The sequence below is a fragment of the Helicoverpa armigera genome, chromosome 17 (genome assembly GCF_030705265.1).
Source record: "Helicoverpa armigera isolate CAAS_96S chromosome 17, ASM3070526v1, whole genome shotgun sequence".
NCBI classification, from domain to species: Eukaryota; Metazoa; Arthropoda; class Insecta; order Lepidoptera; family Noctuidae; genus Helicoverpa; species Helicoverpa armigera.
The window spans coordinates 8127201-8151130 of NC_087136.1; the positions used below are offsets into that span (position 1 = coordinate 8127201).

Here is a 23930-nt window from a genome sequence, read left to right on the forward strand (position 1 = left end):
AAAATGTACGGGAACAAAAATTACGGTCCAGCGTATGCCAACGTCCATACCACGTTGAATACACCGGTTCTCGTCCGATCACCGAAGTTAAGCAACATCGGGCGCGGTCAGTACTTGGATGGGTGACCGCCTGGGAACACCGCGTGACGTTGGCTTTTTGCATTTGCAGATTTAAATATTCGTTTTCGAAGTCCTCAAATGGACCCTTACGTTCACCGTTTATTTAATTTCTCTTAAATTGGCAGCTTTTTATTTTACAAAGGAAAATTCTCATAACCCATATTTTTTGAACACCGCGTGACGTTGGCTTTTTGCATGTCACAATTAATTAAATGCATGTCACAATTCAAATTTCATTTTGATTAGTCAACTTCTTTCACCACTCTCAATTTTTATGTCAAAAAATATGCATACGCTTAGCAAATATCCTATTACAGAGACGATTCTAATTTATGTATTCCAGATAATTATTATTGGGTGTTTTACTGAATACACAATAGGATATGCCGTAAAGTATACAATACAACTCATTGTGCATATTTGTACCTAATGAGTTACATTTTAAAGATGGAATTCGTCTGACGAACCTAAGCAAAGCACGCAAAGCGTATGCTTATCGTGCAATTCATTCTTTATTTCCTTAGAAATATGGTGTAAAATCGCTTAAGGCGAGGAATTGGTCAACAATAATTCCATAACCGGCACGCGCATCTAAGGCGCCAAAAGGGGTCGGAGCGTCTGAGCGGGGCGAGGATAACAATACGCGCGCTAGCTTATAACTAAAAGTCGTAAGCGACAAAATGGTTTTGTAATTTTAATATTTAGAAATGATAATTTAATAAAAATTCCTCCTACAATTTTAATGAGTATGTATATACTCAACTACTAAAAAAGTTAAAAGGCTTAAATCGGTCCCGTTTGCCCATAATATGTGAATCTCTTTTTAAAAAGAGGTATGTTTGATATATTTTTCTCTGTTATAAAAGTTACCTAATCATGTTTCTACAACTAACAAAATAAGGCTTATATCATGAACTTTCAGGTAACCAAGTTGTATTTTGATCCGTTTTGTATTTACTGAGAAAAATTGACATCCTTGGCGCCAAAAATTCCAATTCGTCCTCTTAATCGCACTGTTTCTGTTCGGAGTTTTTATCACCATGCCGAAATAAGAACCGTTTAAAATGACGTCATCGAAACGATGCAGAACACAAAATTCGGATTTGCGTATGCCAACGTCCATACCACGTTGAATACACCGGTTCTCGTCCGATCACCGAAGTTAAGCAACATCGGGCGCGGTCAGTACTTGGATGGGTGACCGCCTGGGAACACCGCGTGACGTTGGCTTTTTGCATGTGACAATTTAAATTTCATTTTGATTAGGCCAACTTCCTTCACCACTAATTATTTCGATGCCTGCATACGCTAAATAAATATTTGCTATTTTACTATAGTAAAATTTCCATCATGCACTCGAAAGTTTCGACTTTTATTGTGTTCCAGTGTTGTCTGCTGACACGTATTTCAAATATTATTTAACTAAATCCTAAAATGGACACTTACGTTCACCATATAGTTTTATTTCCCCTAAATACTGAGTATGTTATTCTATAAACTAAGATTCTAATATTCCATATTTTCTCCCTCTCAAAATCGGCAGACGAACCTCCGAAAACCACGGGCTTTTTGTACGTTCATCTTCGCAATCATTAAATCGCAACATGTCGATCTTGTAAAAAATGGATCCTTCGTGAGGTGACCGAAGCCCTTCGAATTGACGTCATGAAATCGATAGCAAACACTAAATTCGGTTCAGCGTATGCCAACAATGTGACAATTTAAATTTCATTTTGATTAGGCTAACTTCCTTCACCACTAATTATTTCGATGCCTGCATACGCTAAATAAATATCCTAAAGTGATGACGATACTAATAAATAGTTACAGAGAATATTCAGTGGGATAAATAATAAGATACTCCTTAGAGTATAAAGCTCATTAAGTATGTGTATGTAAACCGTTAATGTAACGTAATAAAGATGGATGTCGCTTGACAAACCTTGATAAGCGTAGGCTTATGGTACACGGTTTTTTATTTCTTCACAAACATGGTAAGTAACCGCACTGTCTCCATCCGGATTTTTTATCGCTATACCGAAATAGAAACCATTTCAAATGATGTCATGAAAATGTACGGGAACAAAAATTACGGTCCAGCGTATGCCAACGTCCATACCACGTTGAATACACCGGTTCTCGTCCGATCACCGAAGTTAAGCAACATCGGGCGCGGTCAGTACTTGGATGGGTGACCGCCTGGGAACACCGCGTGACGTTGGCTTTTTGCTTTTTTTTAACCTGATTCTTATGCATTTTTATTTAATTTAGGGTTTGTAATCGCCTCAAAACTTTTATGTGAAGAGTGTGCTATGACGTTTTGACAGCTTTTGTATAGAAAACAAGTGGCCCGCGGTTCGTGCTCCGCATCCTATAAATTCCACTATTTTGTAACAAAAAATTGATAAATGACGAACCGCTCGACCGATTTTGTGCAAGCTTCACATAAACAATCTAGTTACTCAACAGTCCGAACATTTTGTCTGCATAGGCGAGACCGTTATTGAGTTATAAATTTATAACAAAAAGTGTCATTAATTTATACAGTATACAATAGATATGTCAATCCGACATATTTATTCCCCATATAGAAATTAACTGATGATGATTGAAAAATCGGCCCTTAATGTATATTGTATCAATTGTATGTATCCTTTTATTTTCCAGCGTAATCTCGACGATCTTGGATACATCATAATCCCAGCTCGCCTGCCGAACAAGAGGTCCAACTTCAGTTCAACAGCCTGGGACACTACCTCACCAACTGACTCCGACTGCCTGAGCCCACAAAACGTAGAGCACAAAGCTGTAGTTCACAACATGCCAGAAAGTTCCACGGAAAGCGAGAAAGAATGCAGCAAAAGCGACGGGAGCCCCTTATACGAAACCATAAGACAATCCCATGTAAATTCCATGTCTGTGGCCGAAAAATGCTTCATAACATCAGATGATGAAACGAACGATCTAGCTCCGATCGTCAGATACGAACATTTACCCGACAAAGATTTCTCCAGCGCATGTTCTACGCCAATTGCGAAAATAAAAGCAAGAATCAAAGATATGGAATCCCCAGGAACGTTGCACAGAAGTGATTCTACTGAGTACTGTAGCATTTTCAGTCCGAATCGTACTGTTAACTTTGTAAATGATGAAAGTATGAAGAATAGTAGCGTTGAGCGCCCCCATACAAAACTCAGTAGAAGTTTCACTCCTAAATCTTATAAGCCCCTTCATATCAAAGTTCCTGAGTACAATTTTGATTCGATCAAACCTTTGTTGAAAGATCGCAATAGTGATGAACGGTCTTCGTATAATTTTGATATAAAGAACTATAGTTTGCCAAACACTCCGATTGCTCGCAGTAATAAATTGAGGAAGAATGCTTGGCTGTCTGGAGATTTGAGTTCTAAAGAACGTAGTCCCGAGACTAAAGATGTTACTATAACGCCAGAAAAACAAGGTGAGATTTATTGCTTGTTGTATTTTTTGTGTCATTAATTATTTCTGTGCTAAAATAAAAGTTATTTGTGGTAAGATATGAGTAAATATAAACCTGAAATTACACACATTGACGATTTAGAAAATAACGGAGTCTTGTAGATTTCGCAAAATTAGTCCCTGCAATCGCCAACGTCCATACCACGTTGAATACACCGGTTCTCGTCCGATCACCGAAGTTAAGCAACATCGGGCGCGGTCAGTACTTGGATGGGTGACCGCCTGGGAACACCGCGTGACGTTGGCTTTTTGCTTTTGCTATTCCGTTACGCAGTTTTTTCATCATATATTCAAAGCGTTTTGTTTTTTTATTGTATTCATATGTTGCTTAGAATTACGCATTTTGAACTTGACCCCATTGTGTAAATTTACTTTTCGCCGATTTCATGATGGCACCTACTGATAGAAAAAAAACAGCATCTTGATTATGGTACAAAAAATGGAACCTTATTACTTAGTAGTACATTATGAATTAGCTTGCTCTAAGCTACAAGTGCCTCTCAGCAACCCTTCCCGTCACAAAGTAGGGGTCCTGTTGAAATGACGTCATAAAAGTGTACGGGAACTAAAATTACGGTTCAGCGTATGCCAACGTCCATACCACGTTGAATACACCGGTTCTCGTCCGATCACCGAAGTTAAGCAACATCGGGCGCGGTCAGTACTTGGATGGGTGACCGCCTGGGAACACCGCGTGACGTTGGCTTTTTTGCTTCATTATGTAATTTAACAATATTCTTTAATGAAAGTGAGAGTTACTTTGTCTTTTATTTAATTTACTATTGAACATTTTATTTTCTTCAGATCGTAAAACCATGACGGACTCATCTCTCGAGACGCCAACAACGCCTATAAATACGTCATGTGATAACGAGAACATGAATACTGCGAGTAACTTGGACAGCAATAACCTGCAACATCCAACGACTCCGGATAACGGTTCTCCGGAGAATTCCCCGGAGAATAGAGCAGTTCCTCGCGACAGCTTTACCGGACTCCGTAGGTAAGATATTGTCGAATAACTGGGTTAAAAAATACTGATTCTAATTGGTCTTTTAGGTAAGCAAACCATGTTGGGAACGATTTTTTTGTTGCAACAATACAGTACAAATTATTGACTGAGATATAACGCTTAAATCATCAGGAGTAACGATTTGTGACCACACAATTCGGTTTAAGAAGTATCTAAATGTGGCTTTAAACAATTTTGTGCTTCTTCGTTGTTGATTAGATTGATGGAGAAAATTATAAAATATGCCTGTCACGTTGCTCATTCATTCCAATCGTGATGTTATGGACTAAAATTGATCCTATTGGGGTGTATTTATTTATGTTCATGTTGAAAACACCGTTTCACGTGAAGCCTGACGCGTTGACTTTTTGTTTTTAATTTAATAAATATTTTTTTGCCTTTTTCTTGTCTCATCAGTCTCTCTCAGTGAATCACATTGAAAAATAAAAGGCAAAATTAATGGAATCACATTGCAAAATATAAACGGTATAAAAAGCAAAAAGCCAACGTCACGCGGTGTTCCCAGGCGGTCACCCATCCAAGTACTGACCGCGCCCGATGTTGCTTAACTTCGGTGATCGGACGAGAACCGGTGTATTCAACGTGGTATGGACGTTGGCATACACTGAACCGCAACCTCTGTTCCCTTACATTTTTATGACGTCATTTCTATGGATCCCTATATTTGTTCCCACACACTGCAGTTACAAAATTCTATGTTCTTACCTAAATATTTAATAAAACAATGATATAATGATTAGAAGAATTTACAGTCACGCTGACCATCAGTTCATAGGTACAAGATAGAATACGCGAAATTCAAATCACTGCCTATATATTTTATTTTTCTTGGTGCCATTAAGAGCAATAAACTTAAAAGATTTTTGGTAACAGGAAATGTTTGTATTGCGACACTAGCGCCACACGCTGTGATTAAGCCACGAACTAGTAACAGCGTTGCTTGAACTTGACCTTAATAAGTAGTACCAAGGTTCAATCGGTAGATGGCGCTTATGTATATTTATTTACACTCATCTTATGAAAACAATAAATCTCATATTTTTCAGTAAATATATTATTTTAGGATAAATTAATGTATTAAACCATGTTTTTTTTTTCAGAATAACTCCACCGCCAGATTTTTACTCACCAGAAAGCGAAGACGCAAGAGACCGCATGAGCTCTTGTTCTCTCAAATCCGGGCAAGATCGGAACAACCTCAAATACAAAATAGAAGAAGATATTCTCGCCAACGTGAACGTGAAACCATTAGTAGCGATACACGAGAAGTGGATTTACGAAGCCAACAGAAAAACCGGACGCTCCATGTCCTTGCCTGATGATAATAGGTAAGCCATGACGTCATCTTGGTACATAATCATCATCAATTTTGGTCATCTTCTCGCCAACGTCCATACCACGTTGAATACACCGGTTCTCGTCCGATCACCGAAGTTAAGCAACATCGGGCGCGGTCAGTACTTGGATGGGTGACCGCCTGGGAACACCGCGTGACGTTGGCTTTTTTGCAATTTTTTTGTATTCAGGCAAACAAAAAAATATATCTTTCAAAAAATATTCTTATGCTCAGTTTTGTTCTTTACTCACCTTAAGTTTAGTATGAGCGGCTATACCTTGTTCACAGTAAATAAATTGTACTTCAGCTTAATAGTTTGAGGAATACAGATGGTTTATCGCCGGACCACCCTCCAAAAACCGGAGCTTTGTCGTACATTAATCTTATTCCTTTTGACTTTAGACACGCGGTATTTAACCGCTTATCGCGTACTTTGAACATTAATCTCCCCCTTATGTTTGTTAAATTGAGGGGAGAATGTAGTCTTAAGTGACGTCATAAAAACGATACGAAACACAAATTTCTGTCTAATGTATGCCAACGTCCATACCACGTTGAATACACCGGTTCTCGTCCGATCACCGAAGTTAAGCAACATCGGGCGCGGTCAGTACTTGGATGGGTGACCGCCTGGGAACACCGCGTGACGTTGGCTTTTTGTCTTTTTTTAGCATTAATTAGTTTTAATTTTATATTATTTTCACTTTATTATTATTTTTTAAGATACTAACCATGGCCGCCAGGCTATGCAGATCCAGCATTAGAGACATGTTCCTAGGAATCTGTACAGAATCTTCATAAAACCATATTGAAGGAAATTATCATAAATTATGAATAATCTTTTTCATCACTAAAATATTTTTATGCTCAGTTTTGTTCTCTACTTAAGTACCTTAGTATGAGCGGCTTTACTTTGTTCACAGTAATTAAATTGTACTTAAGCTAAATAGTTTGCGGAATAAAGGTGGTATATCGCCAGACCACCCTCCAAAAACCGGAGTTTTGTCGTACATTGATCTTATTCCCTTAGACACACGGCTTTAAACCGCTTATCGCGTACTTTGAACATTAATCTCCCCATTATGTTTGTCAAATTGAGGGGAGAATGTAGTCTTAAGTGACGTCATAAAAACGATACCAAATACAAAATTCGGTCTTGTGTATGCCAACGTCCATACCACGTTGAATACACCGGTTCTCGTCCGATCACCGAAGTTAAGCAACATCGGGCGCGGTCAGTACTTGGATGGGTGACCGCCTGGGAACACCGCGTGACGTTGGCTTTTTGCTTTTTGTTACAGAAGCCAGATAGTTGCGGTGAAGCCGGCGTCCCACTGCGTTGACACGTTGCAGAAATCTTTGCCTCAATTGAACATGAAGAAATCGGGCACTAAAATATATCGCACGCGTCCTGCTTCCCCGGGCAACGGAAAAAATGGTCAGTCGCCTGTAAATTGTACCTTGTAAAGTACTTCTCTTCTTGGAAAAGCAGAAAATTGGTCTTTATTGCATTCGAGTTCTTAAAAAATATCACAATAATTATATTTTAACTTGAATATGGGTATCAACATTAATTGCCATAACAGACTCTTGTATGCTTACTGATTTCAATGAAAAGAAACTTTTCAGGCTTGATTATAAAAATTGGTATAAATACAACACAAAAAAAAAAAAAATTGGGAGAAATAATTGGTCATGATTATGGTGGATTTGTAAATAATACAAAATTCAAAGTCGAAAGGGCGAATCCATGATAATATTACACAGTAAATCTTACTTTAATTGGCTTCTTGAAATCTTACAAAACCAAAATCCTCAAAAAGATTTGGAAAATCTGTCATTTACTTTACTAACTTCTGTGTAGAAATCTACCGAAACCCTCAAAAATAATTGGAAAACCACTCATTAATATATACTGTGTATTACTTTAGTGCTTAACTAACTTTTTTTTAACTGATTAATGATTATAATATAATTAACTACTAACATGCTTGTCACTAACTGAAGGTGTTGGTACAATAAAATCTTACTAAATGCATGGGGGTTTTATTTTCCTGCATGATGTAGATTAGTATAGGTATACATAACCTCATGTCAATAACAAGACTTCAGGCTACACTGTAAGTATACATTATAAATTATACTTGTCTTTGTTAATTGGGTACTATATTATTGTTGCATTCTAAAATACACACTTTGTCTGTTCATTCTAAAAAAAAAATACTAACTTGTTATCGGTTTAGGTAAATAGTCTATATTAGTTCATTATATTTTTATTATTTTTTCTTATCTGTTAGCATGTAAGGTACATAGTTGATAATATACGTAAAATTCGGTCCAGCGTATGCCAACGTCCATACCACGTTGAATAGTGTGCGTTCTCGCAGCGGAATGTTGTTGAATTTAAAGATTTTAATGATGCAGATAATTAGTTTATGACGTCCTATAATTGTGTATGGTAAATAAAAATTTGTGTATGCAGCCATTGTGGAGAAATTCACCAAAAACAGATTCCGCTGGGCGAACGTTGGCGAACGTTGTCCTGGCGGAACTTTTTTTAATCCATAGACTTTAGAAGAAAAGAGATGTGTCCAAAAATTAGTGTGTATTTGTGTATAATTGATTATGTATGAATGAAATCAGTGCATGCATTAACTTCGGAGAAATTCAAATTTCCGCTACGCGAACGTTTGGCCATTAGCTAGTTTTCATATAAAGCGCTTACATAGAGAGCTGTAGATTTTTACATATGTTGTTTTGAATTTGTTTATATTTGTTTAAAAAACAGATTTAGAAAAAGTCGTAGGGTTTAAAAGATAAAAATATAAACGTAAAATACACTTATTAGGTCTTAGTTCTTAAAGTATGCAGTTTGGGGTCTAGATTTTCACGTTTACACAAACCTTGTGTCTCCAACATGTTGCCAAGTATCAATGATGTTCCGTTAGTAATTAAAAAGTTATAGGATATTTTATCATGATATATGATGAATAGATCACTGTTTACAAAGCAGTCGAATATCACGACGTTCTAAAGGAATTGCATGGTAAAATGTATGCCAATAATTAGTTTAATCATTCAACTATTCACTTGCAAAATTTCATGTCATTAAATTCAGTAATTAAAGAAAGACAATTGTAATACTGACGGAGCATCAAAAACCTACATAATCCGACCAAGTTCGGATAGCTACAAAAAAGCGGCCGTGCCATATGTCTAAGAAACGTTCTTAACTTGGAAGGTTAGTATTTATTAATATGGCACAGTTGCGTACACAAGCGTTAGGCAAAAAATAAAACAATACTTCTTGAATGAAAAATATTTTTTTAATAATAATGCCACTATCTACGATAAAAATAAATCTTCAATTACCAAGTACTTCTCTATTTAAATATCCGTGTACAAAAATATTTTTATTATCATTACTTACACAAATTACTTAACTAGGTGATTAAAAATACCGTTAATAAACGTTACGTATTTAACTAAAATGTCGTAGATAGTGGCATTATTATTAAAAAAATATTTTTCATTCAAGAAGCATTGTTTTAGTTTTTGCCTAACGCTTGTGTACGCAACTGTACCATATTAATAATTATACTAACCTTCCAAGTTAAGAACGTTTCTTAGACATATGGCACGGCCGCTTTTTTGTAGCTATCCGAACTTGGTATATGTAGGTTTTGATGCTCCGTCAGTATTACAATTGTCTTTCTTTAATTACTGAATTTAATGACATGAAATTTTGCAAGTGAATAGTTGAATGATTAAACTAATTATTGGCATACATTTTACCATGCAATTCCTTTAGAACGTCGTGATATTCGACTGCTTTGTAAACAGTGATCTATTCATCATATATCATGATAAAATATCCTATAACTTTTTAATTACTAACGGAACATCATTGATACTTGGCAACATGTTGGAAACACTTACAAGGTTTGTGTAAACGTGAAAATCTAGACCCCAAACTGCATACTTTAAGAACTAAGACCTAATAAGTGTATTTTACGTTTATATTTTTATCTTTTAAACCCTACGACTTTTCTAAATCTGTTTTTAAACAAATATAAACAAATTATGTAAAAATCTACAGCTCTCTATGTAAGCGCTTTATATGAAAACTAGCTAATGGCCAAACGTTCGCGTAGCGGAAATTTGAATTTCTCCGAAGTTAATGCATGCACTGATTTCATTCATACATAATCAATTATACACAAATACACACTAATTTTTGGACACATCTCTTTTCTTCTAAAGTCTATGGATTAAAAAAAGTTCCGCCAGGACAACGTTCGCCAACGTTCGCCCAGCGGAATCTGTTTTTGGTGAATTTCTCCACAATGGCTGCATACACAAATTTTTATTTACCATACACAATTATAGGACGTCATAAACTAATTATCTGCATCATTAAAATCTTTAAATTCAACAATATTCCGCTGCGCGAACGCACACCGTTGAATACACCGGTTCTCGTCCGATCACCGAAGTTAAGCAACATCGGGCGCGGTCAGTACTTGGATGGGTGACCGCCTGGGAACACCGCGTGACGTTGGCTTTTTGCTTTTCGTTGTAGTAAATTTTTTATCCCATATTCAAAGTTTCGTTCTAGATTCGAATTGTATTACAGTCTTGCTTAGAGCATCACGCATTTTGAACCAGAATTTACTTTTAACTTCAGTAGCTCAAATATGTAGGTTTTGCTGCAAAAAAAGTGAGCAAAATCGACCTTTACTCACTAGTGGGACAAAACATGGCCATAATGATTAATCAGGATCACTGGAAGACTCACTGAAACTTATTGTTCGGCGGGCTTAACATTTTGTTTTGCAACCCATATCTTCAAATCCCTCGACGCGATCCGAAGCCTTCTTTAAAATCACTCGTTGCGCTCCACATTCAAAGAAAATCCTTCTATTTCTCGGGATTTAAAGTCTTCACTAACAACTTTGTTCTCTTGTAACACAAATAACTATTTCACCGATTTGGTAAAGTTATAAAATAAACGACGGGTAAAGGGGAGAAAAAACAGCATGGTGGTTATGACAATAATAATTGAACTTTATTTCTTTGTTTTATAGTGCTAAGTAGCTTGTTCTAAGTTGTCTATCAGCGACCCTCGTATTTAATTATAATTGTATTTTCTGTTGAAATGATACTATGACATCATGAAAATGATAGGAAACAAAAGTTCCGGACCAGCGTATGCCAACGTCCATACCACGTTGAATACACCGGTTCTCGTCCGATCACCGAAGTTAAGCAACATCGGGCGCGGTCAGTACTTGGATGGGTGACCGCCTGGGAACACCGCGTGACGTTGGCTTTTTGCTATTTATTTTTGAAATTATTACAATGTTTTCGTAATTAAATTAATAAATATTTTTATCCATCAATTGTATTGTAGAGCTAAGGATAGGCGGTGAAAATTTTGTCATATTTTATGATTTTTGTGTGTACGACAGGTCTCGCCAAACTTTTTGGCGGTTCGAAAAACGGGGGACGCTGCCGAGAAACTTATTTAACTAAAAATAAAATGTTTCAGGAAATAATTGGGACCAATTCTGTCAAGCAAGGGAAACTATCGCTAAGAGCGTCAACTTTTCACGGAGCCCTGAACATCAACATAGGAGGAGTGACTCGGAAAAAGGGTACTACAATATTTGCATTACTATAACAATAAAATTCATCTAAAATATTAACCTGAAGGATTAAAAAGATTGTTAATACGGATCATAATTTATCGCCCAGTTATTGCCAACGTCCATACCACGTTGAATACACCGGTTCTCGTCCGATCACCGAAGTTAAGCAACATCGGGCGCGGTCAGTACTTGGATGGGTGACCGCCTGGGAACACCGCGTGACGTTGGCTTTTTGATTTTCGATACTATTTTTAAATTCACCAAAATATAAATTTCAGGACTGCAACTGAAAGCCAAAAATCGGAACAAACCGACCAATCAACCGATACAAAGAGCATTGAAGACTTCATCCGAGATATGATACGGAAGGAGTTCCAACATCTTTTGCAAGAGATATCCGACGAAGCCTCTTCCTCCTCTATGCCTACTAAGAATGAAGACATTCTTAACAAAGGAGTTGCTAACATCATGGAGTCTTTAAACAATGAAGATAAAACTTCGAAAAAGGAACCAATGAAGTCGTTCTCCCGTGTGAAAATCAACGGGAATAATAAACCTTTACTACAAATCACTTTTACTCGTTCCGGAGAGAACAGTCTGCAGGTTCTAGACAATTGTGTGAACGTGACTATCTGTGATGGCGCCAACAACAACGTTAGTACTAAAGATAAGATGAACCAGTCTATGGAAGACACGCTCACTGACGAACCGACTGTCAACGCTCTGAAGAGGTGCCAGGCTTTCAATGCTTTACAGGTGAGTTTGGATACTATCTGTGAAAAGACATTCCAACAATTTAGACAGGTATCAGCGGTAAATTACTGATAAGTTTCATCTATTTAGCCATTTGCTCGCGAAGAAGTAACAAACATACGCACACTCACAAACTTTCCCTTACATAACAGTAGTAAAATGTATTTTTGTTTTGTTGTCAACAGGAAGCTAGAAGTACCGAGGACCTGTACATAGACGACGACTTATCGACAATGCAAGAGAACTTCGGCGGCAAAGTGAAGCTGATCCCTCTGCACGGCTCCCTGCACGAAATCCTCTGCGAGAAGGAGGACGACTGCTGTCTCATCAAGGTGAAGCAGGAGAACGGCTGCGACACCATCTACTTCCGCTGCGACAACTCCGACACCGAGTCACGCGACGCCATCGACGGCTGCATCCACGACCACCGCCCGCAGGACACCGTCGTCTTCAAGCGAAGCATCTCTCTTGTCGAAGAGAGGATCCAACGCGTCTTCCCCAAAGACAAACGCGCACAAACACCCAGCTTCGTACGCAAATCGAAACCCCCCGAACACAGAATACGACCCAAATCCGAAGTATTTGTACCGAGACTCAACTTACATTCTCGCGTGCTAAGCAACAGCACACCGTCTTTGCCCACTTGCGACAAATCCGATGAAGTCGAGGTGAACATCGAGAATGTTCTGTGTTACCAGGACTCGTCCTCTGACGAATGTGTCAAATGCCAAGCCGAACACGACGACTTCGAATTACTTGAGAAAAAGATTGAAGAAGATATCGCGAACAGCAACAAATCTTCACTGAATTGCGGCTGCTTGGAAAAGATATCCGAAGAAAACCTCTCTAATCTAAACGAGGATAAGGACTGATTAATTCTGTTGATCCAGAATTAAGAATTTATATTTACATGTTAACAGTAATGTTGAAGCCATAAGTACAAATTACGTTACTGCTTGATGTGAGGAGACGAAAGTACTTTATTTTTCTTCACCGATTGTATTCGAAATGTCCAGTTTGACAAGTACAAAGTTGTTAGATTTTTGTATTCCTTCTTTTATTGGTAAATCGTTAATTATGTATGTCGCTGATATATTATTACAATCATGTTACTCAGCCGTCCAATTTGTACTCGCATTTAGAAAACCCAAAGATATTTGATAGGTTTTCTTATTTTAGATTGATTCCGAGTTTTAATTTGTATCTTTTTAGTGATTAATAGTGCAAGGCTATGTGATTTAGAGTAAGTGGCACCGATACATTCCACTGTTGTGATTTTTAGACTAGATGCACCTTATAAAGGTTTCGCCTTGTTATACTTTAATATTAGCACTTTTAATCTGAATATTTTAATCTTCGTTTTATAAATTGTATTAAATACACCAAAGGTTTAATTAGTTGCCTTGTTCGGTACTTTTCTATTGTCCTTTGATTTTCTAAAACAAAATGTAAGTTGATTTATAAAGTTTCCATTTTAAATGCTATTATTACTTAATTGTGTGGTTGATTTTAGATGTAACTGTTAAAAATAAAACTTTGTACTTAATTTTTGGCTTTTTATTTTTTCTTCAAAAATATAGGATAACATAGAAAAAAGTAAATGGCACTTTACAATGATTAATGGAAATATACATTGTGCTTTATAAGATAAATACGCTTTACGTGTCTATATTGGAAGACATTTGGAATCAATTTAATTGGTTCTACATATCTCAGCCTCTTTACCCGGTAAATGCAAAACATTGTTCACATAAAATAACAAATGCAAAAGTTAACAAATTGTATTTGTATAGATTCACTTTTTTAGTGTTCAATATAATTAACATTTACAGAGCATTAAACATAGAGTATTCATTAATATCGATACAACTTACGAATTATTCTACAATAATTTGTGAGTTGAGAACGTACAAAATAAATATCGAAATATACATATTACGATATTTGTGCGAATGTCTTGAGACAGAATGCTTCGCTAGTCCCATGTAAAAAGTTATCGATATATTTATCACATCACTACTGTAATAAAACGTACCTTCAAAAATTAATTACAACTGAATGCGTGAACTCTTATGGAAGATTGTCTTACAACAGTATATATCAGACTATAATATTTTTATGTAGTTTAAAATATCGATAACTTTTACCGCTTCTCACCAAACACTCGAACATCACTATTTCACATTACAGCTATTTTTATGTTTATGAAGTTTTATCAGTAAGTTTAGTGATGACAGCCTTAACTTCCGTGTAATTCTTGATGCCGTAGGGTCCGTTCTCGCGTCCGATGCCGGATTGCTTGTAACCTCCGAAGGGAACCTGGTTGCTTAGCACGTTGTAATCGTTCACCCACACTGTGCCGGCGCGAAGTCGCTAGAAATAACAAAAAAACATACAAACATTTGATTTGGAAAGACTTAAAATTCGATTTGATTTTTTTTTCTCTATTACATTTACATGACTTTCGCTTATGCCTCGAATTTATAAGAATGAAATAATTTAGATGGTAAAATAATTTAATATTATAACTAAACAAATCAGGTTATGTGATGATGAATGTGTGAGTGGAATAAGAAGTATTTAGAACCCCTCCATTCTTTAGGTAGCTATGTAAGTATTATACATTTTACATAAAGCCACATTACATTAATGTGATGTAATATGAGTTGATAGTTAAATTTATATAAATAAATTACGTTTGTTCACTCCCATACCAGGTCTTCATTGAGCTATACCGCCGTATATGATCTAGGACATAAAATGTAGTTGTAAATAATAATAACATCATACCTGCACAACATAGTTAGCCTTGTCGATGTCCTGCGTGAAGACAGCGGCCGCGAGTCCGTACTGCGAGTTGTTGGCTCGCTCCACCACCTCGTCCAGCTGAGAGAACTTCAGGATCTGCTGCACGGGGCCGAAGATCTGGGGGAGAAAATGTTTTGTTCAGTAGACTATCTAGCCAGGCTCATATGATGCATTTTTGTTATTGATTCTAGCAAATTCAAACACTAAGCAAAATCACTACATAGTATAAAACGTACGCTTGTACGCTTAAATCTTTAAAACTACGCAACCGATTTTCATGCGGTTTTTTTATTTATCTGATAGTGTTTAAAGAGGAAGGTTTATATGTATAACAACATCCATTAAAGAGTGGGGAAATACTGGTAATCCCGTGCGAAGCTGAGGCGAGTCGCTAGTGTACTATATTTTAATTTCACTAGAACTACTTCAAGTGCTCATTTAAAAGTTGAAATAGATCCAGTAGCTTTTGAGTTGATACATTATAATAGAAGTCACTGCTCTCAAGTGGTGTAGATATTTTTCATACTAGCTGGCTACGGCTTCACCAGGGTTTCGGGGAAACTTGTTCCCGTACCAGGCTATGTTATTTGGGTAGTGTAGCTTCCCTACTTGGCTGACTGTATCAGGTTGAGTACTGACCTCGGTGGTAGCGATGTCCATGGTGTCCTGCACGTCGCTGAAGACAGTGGGCTGCACGAAGTAGCCGGCATCAGCTCCCTTGCTGCCTCCCGCCACCAGCCTGGCGCCCTGCTGCTTGCCTGACTCTATCAGGCTCAGGATGCGGGTCTGCTGTTCTAAGTCGATCTGGAAAACAAGGTAATAAGTTCATTATTCCTACAGTTCACGCAAAACACCATAACGGTCTGCAACTAACAGCGGTTTCCAATATACTATTTATCTAAATTCCTGACTAGAGAATTTTGACATTAGCCTCATACAAGTTATGTCAAATTCCTATCTCTAGTAAGCAATACCGTAGATTCAAATGAGCCTTATGTACTATATCAAACAATTTGTGACTATAATCTTCGATTTAAAAAAAGAGAACATTTTGTAAAAAATAATGTATTCATTTATTTATAACCTACCTGTGGTCCCTGTTCGGTGTCAGGCTTGAAGGGGTCCCCGACGACGCGTCGCTTGGCTCGCTCGGCGGACAGCTCCACGAACTTGTCGTAGATCTTGTCCTCCACGAATGTGCGGGATCCTAATTAATACCAACATATCGTTACATTGTACAGAATAAGGATTCAAAAGAACATAATTTGAGATTTGAGAAAACTCTAACACTCCTCCTAGTGTAAGTGTACCCGTACTTATAAGTGATAAAAAAAACCTGTAGCTCCCTTGATGAGAAGAAAGAACATAATCATTTATTCCAATTTGACTTAGAAAATAAATGAATCTTTAAAGGTAGAATTATGTTTGTAAGGATCAGGACTATTTTGGAAGTCTGTCTAAACATACCAACACCAGAACACTGTTCTATATATCCCAACTGTTTTGTCCTACAGGGTAAAATAAAATTGTCCTCATATTAAGCTCAATGCTTCAACTGGTCTAACTAACCCCAGAAAAACATAAAAACAACACTTTACTTTTGTATTTCCCGCTACCAGTTGAAGCATTCACCATAACCATTTTTAAACATACCAGCACAGCAGCACTGTCCCATATTGAAGAACAGCGCGAAATGTGCCGCCTCCACCGCTCTCTCCAGGTTAGTGTCCGCGAAGATGATGTTAGGCGACTTTCCTCCCAACTCCAATGTGATGCGCTTCACTGTGCCAGCCGAGTTGCGCTGGATTAACTTGCCTACTTCGGTTGAACCTAGAGGGAGCAAAATAAAGATTAAAATAATTATTAGTTAATAAAATTTGCTTGTTTGTTTGCATGATTTCTGGCGCTAAATTACCTAAACTTGACATCGCGCCGGGAGTAAATGCTCTTTAGTTTCATGGGAACAATTTGTTGATAAAAACTAATGACTTTGACCTACCTCGCTAATCTTAAAGACGACTCGACAGATTCTAAAAATTCTTTCAGTGTCATATATACCATTTTCGAGGTAGTGGACTACTTTTCACTCTCACGCTATGTGGGTAGACGCTTGTATTGTACCTTTTATTTAAGCATTAATTTTGCATTGTTAAAGACGCATACATAATATTGATAACAATATGCTTTACATGTTTATGTAAGAATCAACAGACTTGATGAACTCATAAAAACACTTGTGTACTCATTATCTATTTATAGCTTACCAGATTATCTAGATAACCATAATAACTAATTAACATTATAAAATTTACCAGTGAAAGCGATTTTGTCGACATCGGGATGGTCGACGAGAGCTGCGCCCGCGTCGCCGAAACCTGGCAACATGTTCACCACACCCTCGGGGAAACCAGCTTCCTGAAAGAATACTTTAATTATTAAAATGCAATATTTTAAGTTTCTGTGTTTTAAGTATTCGTGTAAAAGTTGTAGTCACAACCCAATCTCATCGTGACTTTTCGATCACATAACATAGGTACACAAGATTTTAACCCATTAACTTTATTACCAACTAGCCGTTTTCCTTCGGTTTCTCCCGCTTTCCGTGGGGACTTCTGCCGTACCTCAGTAAAATATAGCCTTTCGTTACTCAGAAATAGCTTGCCTGCTTTCCAAAAGTGAAACTTTTTCAAATCTGTTAATTAGTTCTAGAGCCTATTCGATTCAAAAAAACATTCCTCTTTATATACCTGTTAGTATAGATAATTAATCTCACCTTAACCAACTGAGCGAGATATAGCGCAGTAAGAGGCGTCTGTTCGGCCGGTTTCATCACGACCGTGCAGCCGGCAGCCAGGGCAGGGCCTAGCTTCCACGCTGCCATCAGGAGAGGGAAGTTCCATGGGATTATCTGGCCGCATACACCTGTGGTATTTTCATTTGGTAGTTAGATATAGTGGTTGAAAGGTACTAATAAATAATAAGAAATGTATAGATAAGTAGACGAGAAGGATTTTAAAGCCCCAGCCCCCATAGGTCATTGGTCTGATTGTTGACATTTACTCTGACTAGATTACAGGTTCTGTCTGTATTTTACGCATTGTAATAAGTCACGTAGACTATTTTTTGGACCAAATAAAATTAAATATTAATAAAATAAAATATCATGTAATTATTAAACACATAAGCATAAGTTGTTTACTTCCATATAAATGCGATAATTTATAACTTTTCCTTAACCATAAAACAAACATATAAGTAATACAAAATAGGTATGATCAATGTAAACACGCAGTCATACATACAATAACAGTGTCTAATAACAAAACATAGTTTATCGAAACGACGCTATTTATCACAAGTACCAAGATTGTTCAAAATCATGCAAAATCTTTTACTTGCTTTTACTGAAAACGTACCAATAATTTTGTATATATTTTTAGCAGATAAAAATCTGATCAGATTGGACGATATACATATTTTATACAGAGATAAGATGTTCGGGATATTTGTATACGGCCATATACCTTTACCTACATATTTAATGTTACAGGACTGTCGCACAAACATACCTAAGACGGACAGATATAGGGTATAAGGCACACCAATTTTTAAATTTTTGATTCTAGATGACTTAATGGGCGGTCCTATATATAGAAGACTTAGAATTTAGCATTACGTGGATCAAATCAATGGACTGATATGTTTTTGTAATCCTCAGTAAATGGCTGATAGCAGAATGACTGATCATTTATTTAGTGTCTGACTTGATAACAAAGGCTTATTGACTATTGTGCTGACGCCCATTCCGCCGCGCTTGGGTAAATATCATTGTTTGTTGTCGCTTTGGCATGATGAACCGATTCCATGTCCAATCATGACATGTACATATGAGCAGACAGATGTGTTCATTTAGCTACCATTACCCTTTTAATAGTTGGGACTTCAACTTAGCCAAATATGTTCAACTTAGATTGTGTCTTTTTATTTTTGACATTTCATAAATATATATTAAAAATACACTGATTACGTCTATGCCAATCTTATGGTTTACCTATCGTGGTGTTATGTAAATGTCAAAATTAATCTAAGTAAGTATCATCATTTAACACATTCAACGCCATCCACATAGCCTTTTCTCAGGTGAGTTGGATATGACTTCTAGTCTCACCGGACACTCTCCGATTCCTTTAATAGGAACTCGTTATAACAAGATGCTGACCCAACCACGGACCGACCGTACCAACCGTTGCTTAACCTCATGAACCGATCGATCCGCACTGCTGTAACTTAGCCACAAGCTCCTCAACTTTATTTAAGACCAATAAAGTCGTGTCCACACTTACCAACAGGCTCATGCCTAGTATAAGCGAAGTGTTTGCCGTCCATCGGCAGCACCAAGCCATGGCTCTTGTCAGCCCAGCCGGCGTAGTAGCGCAAGTTCTTGATAACTGCCTGCACGTCGCCGTAGTAAGCTGCCGTGTAGGGCTTCCCGTTGTCCAGGGTTTCTAGACTCTGGAGGAATGAGAGGATTTTGAGAATTTTAGAGGAATGTAATTGGCTAACGGTTAATAAGGTGATGACGGTAAATTGTTAGCCAATCATTTATCACCGTTTAGGGAACGCCAAGGTATTTGAAATTAGAATTGAGCTGTTCAGTTGTTTTTTTTTTAGGTCATTATTGCAAAACAATGAAAAATGCTACCTAAACGAGACGGTAAAAAACCGTGAAAATTAGTCGTTTCTGAGCATGACAAGCTAGTAGATCCCTTACGTGGCAATAACATAAAATGCTGGCGTAGACTTATTAATCACAGGACATGAAATAAGATCGTTGACGTCGAGTCACGTTGCAGTTGCAATATTTATTTAAATCAAATGGCTGGTTGATATCAGAAGATAAACTAAAATATTTTTGCTCGTATGATGGAAATAATCGGAAATATGACTTCGGCGGAATCGATGGCAGTAAATTATTTCATGTTTGGTGTTAATCCTACGTTTACAGTTGAATATCGTAGATATACCTAAGTATCTGCTTATCGTCAGTTGATGTGTAACTAAGTAGGTACATGCATGCAACCAAAAGGTTGAATGAACGCGAAAGCTAGACGAGAGCAGGTTGCGTCTGCGCCTACCTATGCAAAAATATTACTTAACCACGTCTGTCTGTATTTTATGTAGACAAAGTGCACCTTTTTTGCATTAGGTACGATTTAGGCCCATTACATTTAGCCTCTGCCAAGCACTGTCATTTTTGGGTACAAAATGTTGGAGACTCGAATGATCTACTTTAGTTCCATATTATTCCTCGTTATAAGACCTCCTATATATATTTTCATCAAAATGAAAATTGTGAAAATGTTTCCCGGAGGCCAAAAAAAAATACGATGGCGTTTTTTCGAAGGGTTTTTTTCAAAGAATTATGGGGACTGTAAAAATAATTTAATTATCATTATATTGTTAGACAGTCAGCTTCAAAATTATCTATTTCAAGCGCAAGTAATCAAAAATGTATGGTAGCGTTAGGTCACGCCTTATCAGGGGGTTATGATAAACAACAGATATTATTAGATACGTTTATAAGTAAGTAGGTAAGTACATAATATTATCTAACCGTTGTTATAGCATATTACATTTATATCTACACTTATTCTCTAAAAAGCAATGACATAATTGCAAGAAAAAATATAAATATGTACTTGATAAATAATGGTCAATGTCAATACTAATTGCCGATAGTTATGGTTACCTAAAATAATTCATTAGCATTATTAAAGAGTGAGAAATATGGATTGTTTATTCAGATAAAAATGCTAAGTCATCGAGTTTAAAAAGTTCTACGCAATTTGCTATATTTACACATACCTACATGCTATGCAGGTATAATGCATGCTTGCATTAAGGAAAGTCAATGCACTTTGTTCACATAAATAGCTGGGGTGTACAGATTCTAAGTAGGTACATAGCCACAACATGTCATTAAAGTAATGCCAGGAAATCTTAATGGCTCCATCTAGGGTATGAAACTGGTTTTGCGATTTAAGTAGGTAGATCGTGTATAAGAGGAATTTGTGTAGTCCAGCTTTTTTTTTATGTCGATAGGCTCGCTTTTCAATTTATAGGTACCTAAATCTAAGTTATTTAAGTAGGTGCTAGCTACTGCATACAATATCGTCAATCTACAGCAAAGGTGTCAACTAATCTCTAAACAGGTTGAACTAAGTACGAACCTAGACGATTGTTTGACACCATATATCTACTATTGACCCTCATTATTTCATTTTTCTATAGATTTACCTATGTTTTTAAAAAAGCTTCCACGGCGTTTTGTTGTGGAAACTGGCCAGTAGTAGGTAATCCTAACTAATATTATAAATGTGAAAGTAACTCTGTCTGTCTGTCTTTCTGTCTGTCTGTCTTTTCTTCACGCCTAAACTACTGAACCGATTTGTGTGAAATTTGGTACGAACATAGTTTGGAACTTGAGAAAGGACATAGGATAGTTTTGTTTGTATTCCGGACATATATCAGTCAAGCGCCATCTATTAGTCAAGCCAAAAATCTGCCAGAAGTCACTTTTCCACGCGAACGAAGTCGCGGGCAAAAGCTAGTAATGATAATACTTACGGCCAAGTAAGTCCTGTCCCTCTCAACAAGATCAGCCAGTTTGCTGAGGAGGTACCCCCTCTCGGAGGCATCCATCTTCCTCCATGGTGAACCAAGCCTGTTAACAAAATAAATAAATATGTAGGAATTTCTCTTTAATCTGAAAATGTCATGATCCCAAGAGTCCTTTGAAGAATGAACAAGAGAATCTTATCTGATATTCAAAGCTGGCTTCGAATTCCCAATTATTGAAAGACAACTCCGATTTTTTTTATAAACAGGACTTAAGAACTTACGACGCATATTTTACATAGATTGAAAACACAGAAAATTGTTGTAGCATCTCTAATCGACGTTTTTTTTTTAAGGTCAAACAGCAGCAAGTTAAGTATGTTGCATTAGAAAAGCAGCTTTATAATGGTTGTTGCACATTCAGTACAAGATAAAGATTATATCCATAAATATTTATGGCTCATAATTAACGGCAAATCATTAGTTACGGTGTTAGCACAATTAGGCAATGTTTCAGTTAATTTATCGAGATTAGAGAGTGATTTCTCAATGGAGACTAATTAGAAGAAAACAGATCTTTTTTACAGGTGTATAAGTATCTAAGTATAAAATCTTACAGCTGCTAGCTATAGCAGGCAAGATAGATTTTGTAAATAAAGCATGACTTGTTGCAGTAATATGTTATCTACCGGCACACACATCTACATCTATAGAAAAAAATCGCCCGATAAACTGTTTTCAAGGGCAAACCCTCGAAAAAGAAGAACTTACAATACATAGGGGATACCCCTTATTTTTTTTCTTTTTAGTTACTTGTATTTTGGTCATGATAGCTCAAGTAAGACCTTTATGGCTCACATAGGGTTTTTATAACATACTTCTAGAACCTATACATATGGCTCCTTGTTACTCTAAGAAAAACCTAAGATCTGGATGCTTGTTATTGATATAAAAAAAAACATACTTAAAGGCATCCTTAGCCGCTTTAACAGCCTTGTCCACATCAGTCTTGCTGGCCTGCTGTACATCTGCAATCACTTTGCCATTGCTGGGATTCTCAGTCTTGAACGTCTTGCCATCCGATGACTTTACCCATTCATTGTTGATGAATAACTAAATTAAAGCAGATAACATGTCAATTTCTGAAATATCATGTGTTTAGGCTTAAATTAATTTATGAAAGATATAATTCATCAAAATCTGTGTTCAATTTTCTTATTAGATTTAATGTTATCTATAATCAGTATTCTGCTACAAAATCAGCATTAAATATCATAATGTTTACAGAATTAGAGCACTTTATTCATATATTAATTAATTGGAATGAGGAAACCATATTAATTAGCCAGTGAATAACAACTTTTTTTTCTTGTGCCTACTACAGCCTACCACATGCAATGCTTTACAAATCTACCTTCCTACCTCTTCAAGTACCTTATAGATTAATATTATTCAATAAAAAATATTATAAATGTACCTACATACATATATTTAAATAATGTAACAACTAATAAGTCGTTACATGGCCTTGAATATTTATATCAAGCTGTATATCATATTGTAAAAACATATTGTTTGGGTGCCGGCGAGCTGACCTTGAACATCGATAATAAAATCATAACATGAGCACCATAAAAATATGTATCTCTAACTTCCTTATGAAAAAATAAAACTTCTTAACTATTACTCACGTAAAATTCCTTGTCACTTAGTTCTACCGGCGTTTATTAACTTTATTAATTCAGCATTCCCAGCCCTAAGTTATTTTATTGATTCACGTTGGCAAAGAAATTGTTTACATAATAATTAAATGATTACGCACCCCGGTGTATAAAATCTCTGGGTTCTTTTGAGGAGCAGGGACCGCAGCTGTAGCGAATCTCGCCTTTTGCTGGACCACTTTGCTTAATTGGCGTAACATGTTGTAGAAATACGTGCTAATTCTACTGTTACGAACACGGAACTGGCAAGTGCAAAACTGGCAGTTTTCCAAGTTCCCGCGCACGGCGTTGCGTTACTCCGATTTTTGGTGTATGATATGACAGTGACAGTGACTTCGGTTGAAGAACGAGACAGTGACAGCTTCGTTAATGTATAAAATGGAATCTATATT

The 23930-nt window shown here is 36.7% G+C and overlaps 3 protein-coding genes, 11 non-coding genes and 1 pseudogene across 15 annotated transcripts in view; 13 read left to right on the plus strand and 2 right to left on the minus strand.

Annotated features, from left to right (window-relative positions):
* Positions 1–13937, plus strand: part of LOC110384305 (uncharacterized) — a 26640-nt gene extending 12703 nt beyond the window's left edge. For both annotated transcript variants that reach the window (XM_049846691.2, XM_049846692.2), the window contains exons 8-14: positions 2788–3580; positions 4423–4621; positions 5752–5979; positions 7289–7425; positions 11539–11644; positions 11917–12394; positions 12577–13937. In XM_049846691.2, coding sequence (XP_049702648.2) covers positions 2788–3580; positions 4423–4621; positions 5752–5979; positions 7289–7425; positions 11539–11644; positions 11917–12394; positions 12577–13263 — 2628 coding nt within the window. In that variant the 3' untranslated portion in view covers positions 13264–13937. The remainder of the gene's footprint in view (positions 1–2787; positions 3581–4422; positions 4622–5751; positions 5980–7288; positions 7426–11538; positions 11645–11916; positions 12395–12576) is intronic.
* The window catches only part of LOC110384279 (mortality factor 4-like protein 1), a 185841-nt gene that overhangs the window by 118397 nt on the left and 43514 nt on the right, over positions 1–23930 (plus strand). The gene's annotated exons all lie outside the window — the stretch shown is intronic.
* On the plus strand, positions 37–155 carry LOC135118065 (5S ribosomal RNA). Its single transcript, XR_010277339.1, has one exon. It is a non-coding gene; the product is annotated as a 5S ribosomal RNA (ribosomal RNA).
* LOC135118063 (5S ribosomal RNA) lies at positions 1232–1350 on the plus strand. The gene has a single exon (XR_010277337.1). It is a non-coding gene; the product is annotated as a 5S ribosomal RNA (ribosomal RNA).
* On the plus strand, positions 2226–2344 carry LOC126055883 (5S ribosomal RNA). Its single transcript, XR_007511693.1, has one exon. It is a non-coding gene; the product is annotated as a 5S ribosomal RNA (ribosomal RNA).
* LOC126055884 (5S ribosomal RNA) lies at positions 3747–3865 on the plus strand. The gene has a single exon (XR_007511694.1). It is a non-coding gene; the product is annotated as a 5S ribosomal RNA (ribosomal RNA).
* On the plus strand, positions 4206–4324 carry LOC126055885 (5S ribosomal RNA). Its single transcript, XR_007511695.1, has one exon. It is a non-coding gene; the product is annotated as a 5S ribosomal RNA (ribosomal RNA).
* LOC126055886 (5S ribosomal RNA) lies at positions 5132–5250 on the minus strand. Its single transcript, XR_007511696.1, has one exon. It is a non-coding gene; the product is annotated as a 5S ribosomal RNA (ribosomal RNA).
* LOC126055887 (5S ribosomal RNA) lies at positions 6035–6153 on the plus strand. The gene has a single exon (XR_007511697.1). It is a non-coding gene; the product is annotated as a 5S ribosomal RNA (ribosomal RNA).
* On the plus strand, positions 6524–6642 carry LOC126055888 (5S ribosomal RNA). Its single transcript, XR_007511698.1, has one exon. It is a non-coding gene; the product is annotated as a 5S ribosomal RNA (ribosomal RNA).
* Positions 7152–7270, plus strand: LOC126055889 (5S ribosomal RNA). Its single transcript, XR_007511699.1, has one exon. It is a non-coding gene; the product is annotated as a 5S ribosomal RNA (ribosomal RNA).
* On the plus strand, positions 10437–10551 carry LOC126055895 (5S ribosomal RNA; annotated as a pseudogene).
* Positions 11201–11319, plus strand: LOC126055890 (5S ribosomal RNA). Its single transcript, XR_007511700.1, has one exon. It is a non-coding gene; the product is annotated as a 5S ribosomal RNA (ribosomal RNA).
* Positions 11750–11868, plus strand: LOC126055891 (5S ribosomal RNA). Its single transcript, XR_007511701.1, has one exon. It is a non-coding gene; the product is annotated as a 5S ribosomal RNA (ribosomal RNA).
* On the minus strand, positions 13934–23823 carry Aldh (Aldehyde dehydrogenase). The gene is made up of 11 exons (XM_064038725.1): positions 23640–23823; positions 22782–22930; positions 21827–21923; positions 19543–19711; positions 17973–18121; positions 17512–17614; positions 16853–17029; positions 16288–16406; positions 15839–16003; positions 15182–15316; positions 13934–14764 (listed from the first exon to the last, which is right to left on the minus strand). Exons 1-11 carry the CDS (start codon positions 23736–23738, stop codon positions 14594–14596), a joined length of 1533 nt encoding a protein of 510 aa, XP_063894795.1. The 5' UTR covers positions 23739–23823; the 3' UTR covers positions 13934–14593.

What these genes read in the sequence shown, in the direction of transcription:
- Aldh (XM_064038725.1), bottom strand. Translation starts at nt 23,738, where the DNA reads ATGTTACGCCAATTAAGCAAAGTGGTCCAGCAAAAGGCGAGATTCGCT. An exon ending in GCGGCTAAGGATGCCTTTAA is followed by an intron (nt 21,924 to 22,781) that starts GTATGTTTTTTT and finishes TTTTGTTAACAG; the next exon opens with GCTTGGTTCACCATGGAGGA. An exon ending in ATCTCGCTCAGTTGGTTAAG is followed by an intron (nt 17,615 to 17,972) that starts GTGAGATTAATT and finishes GTATTCTTTCAG; the next exon opens with GAAGCTGGTTTCCCCGAGGG.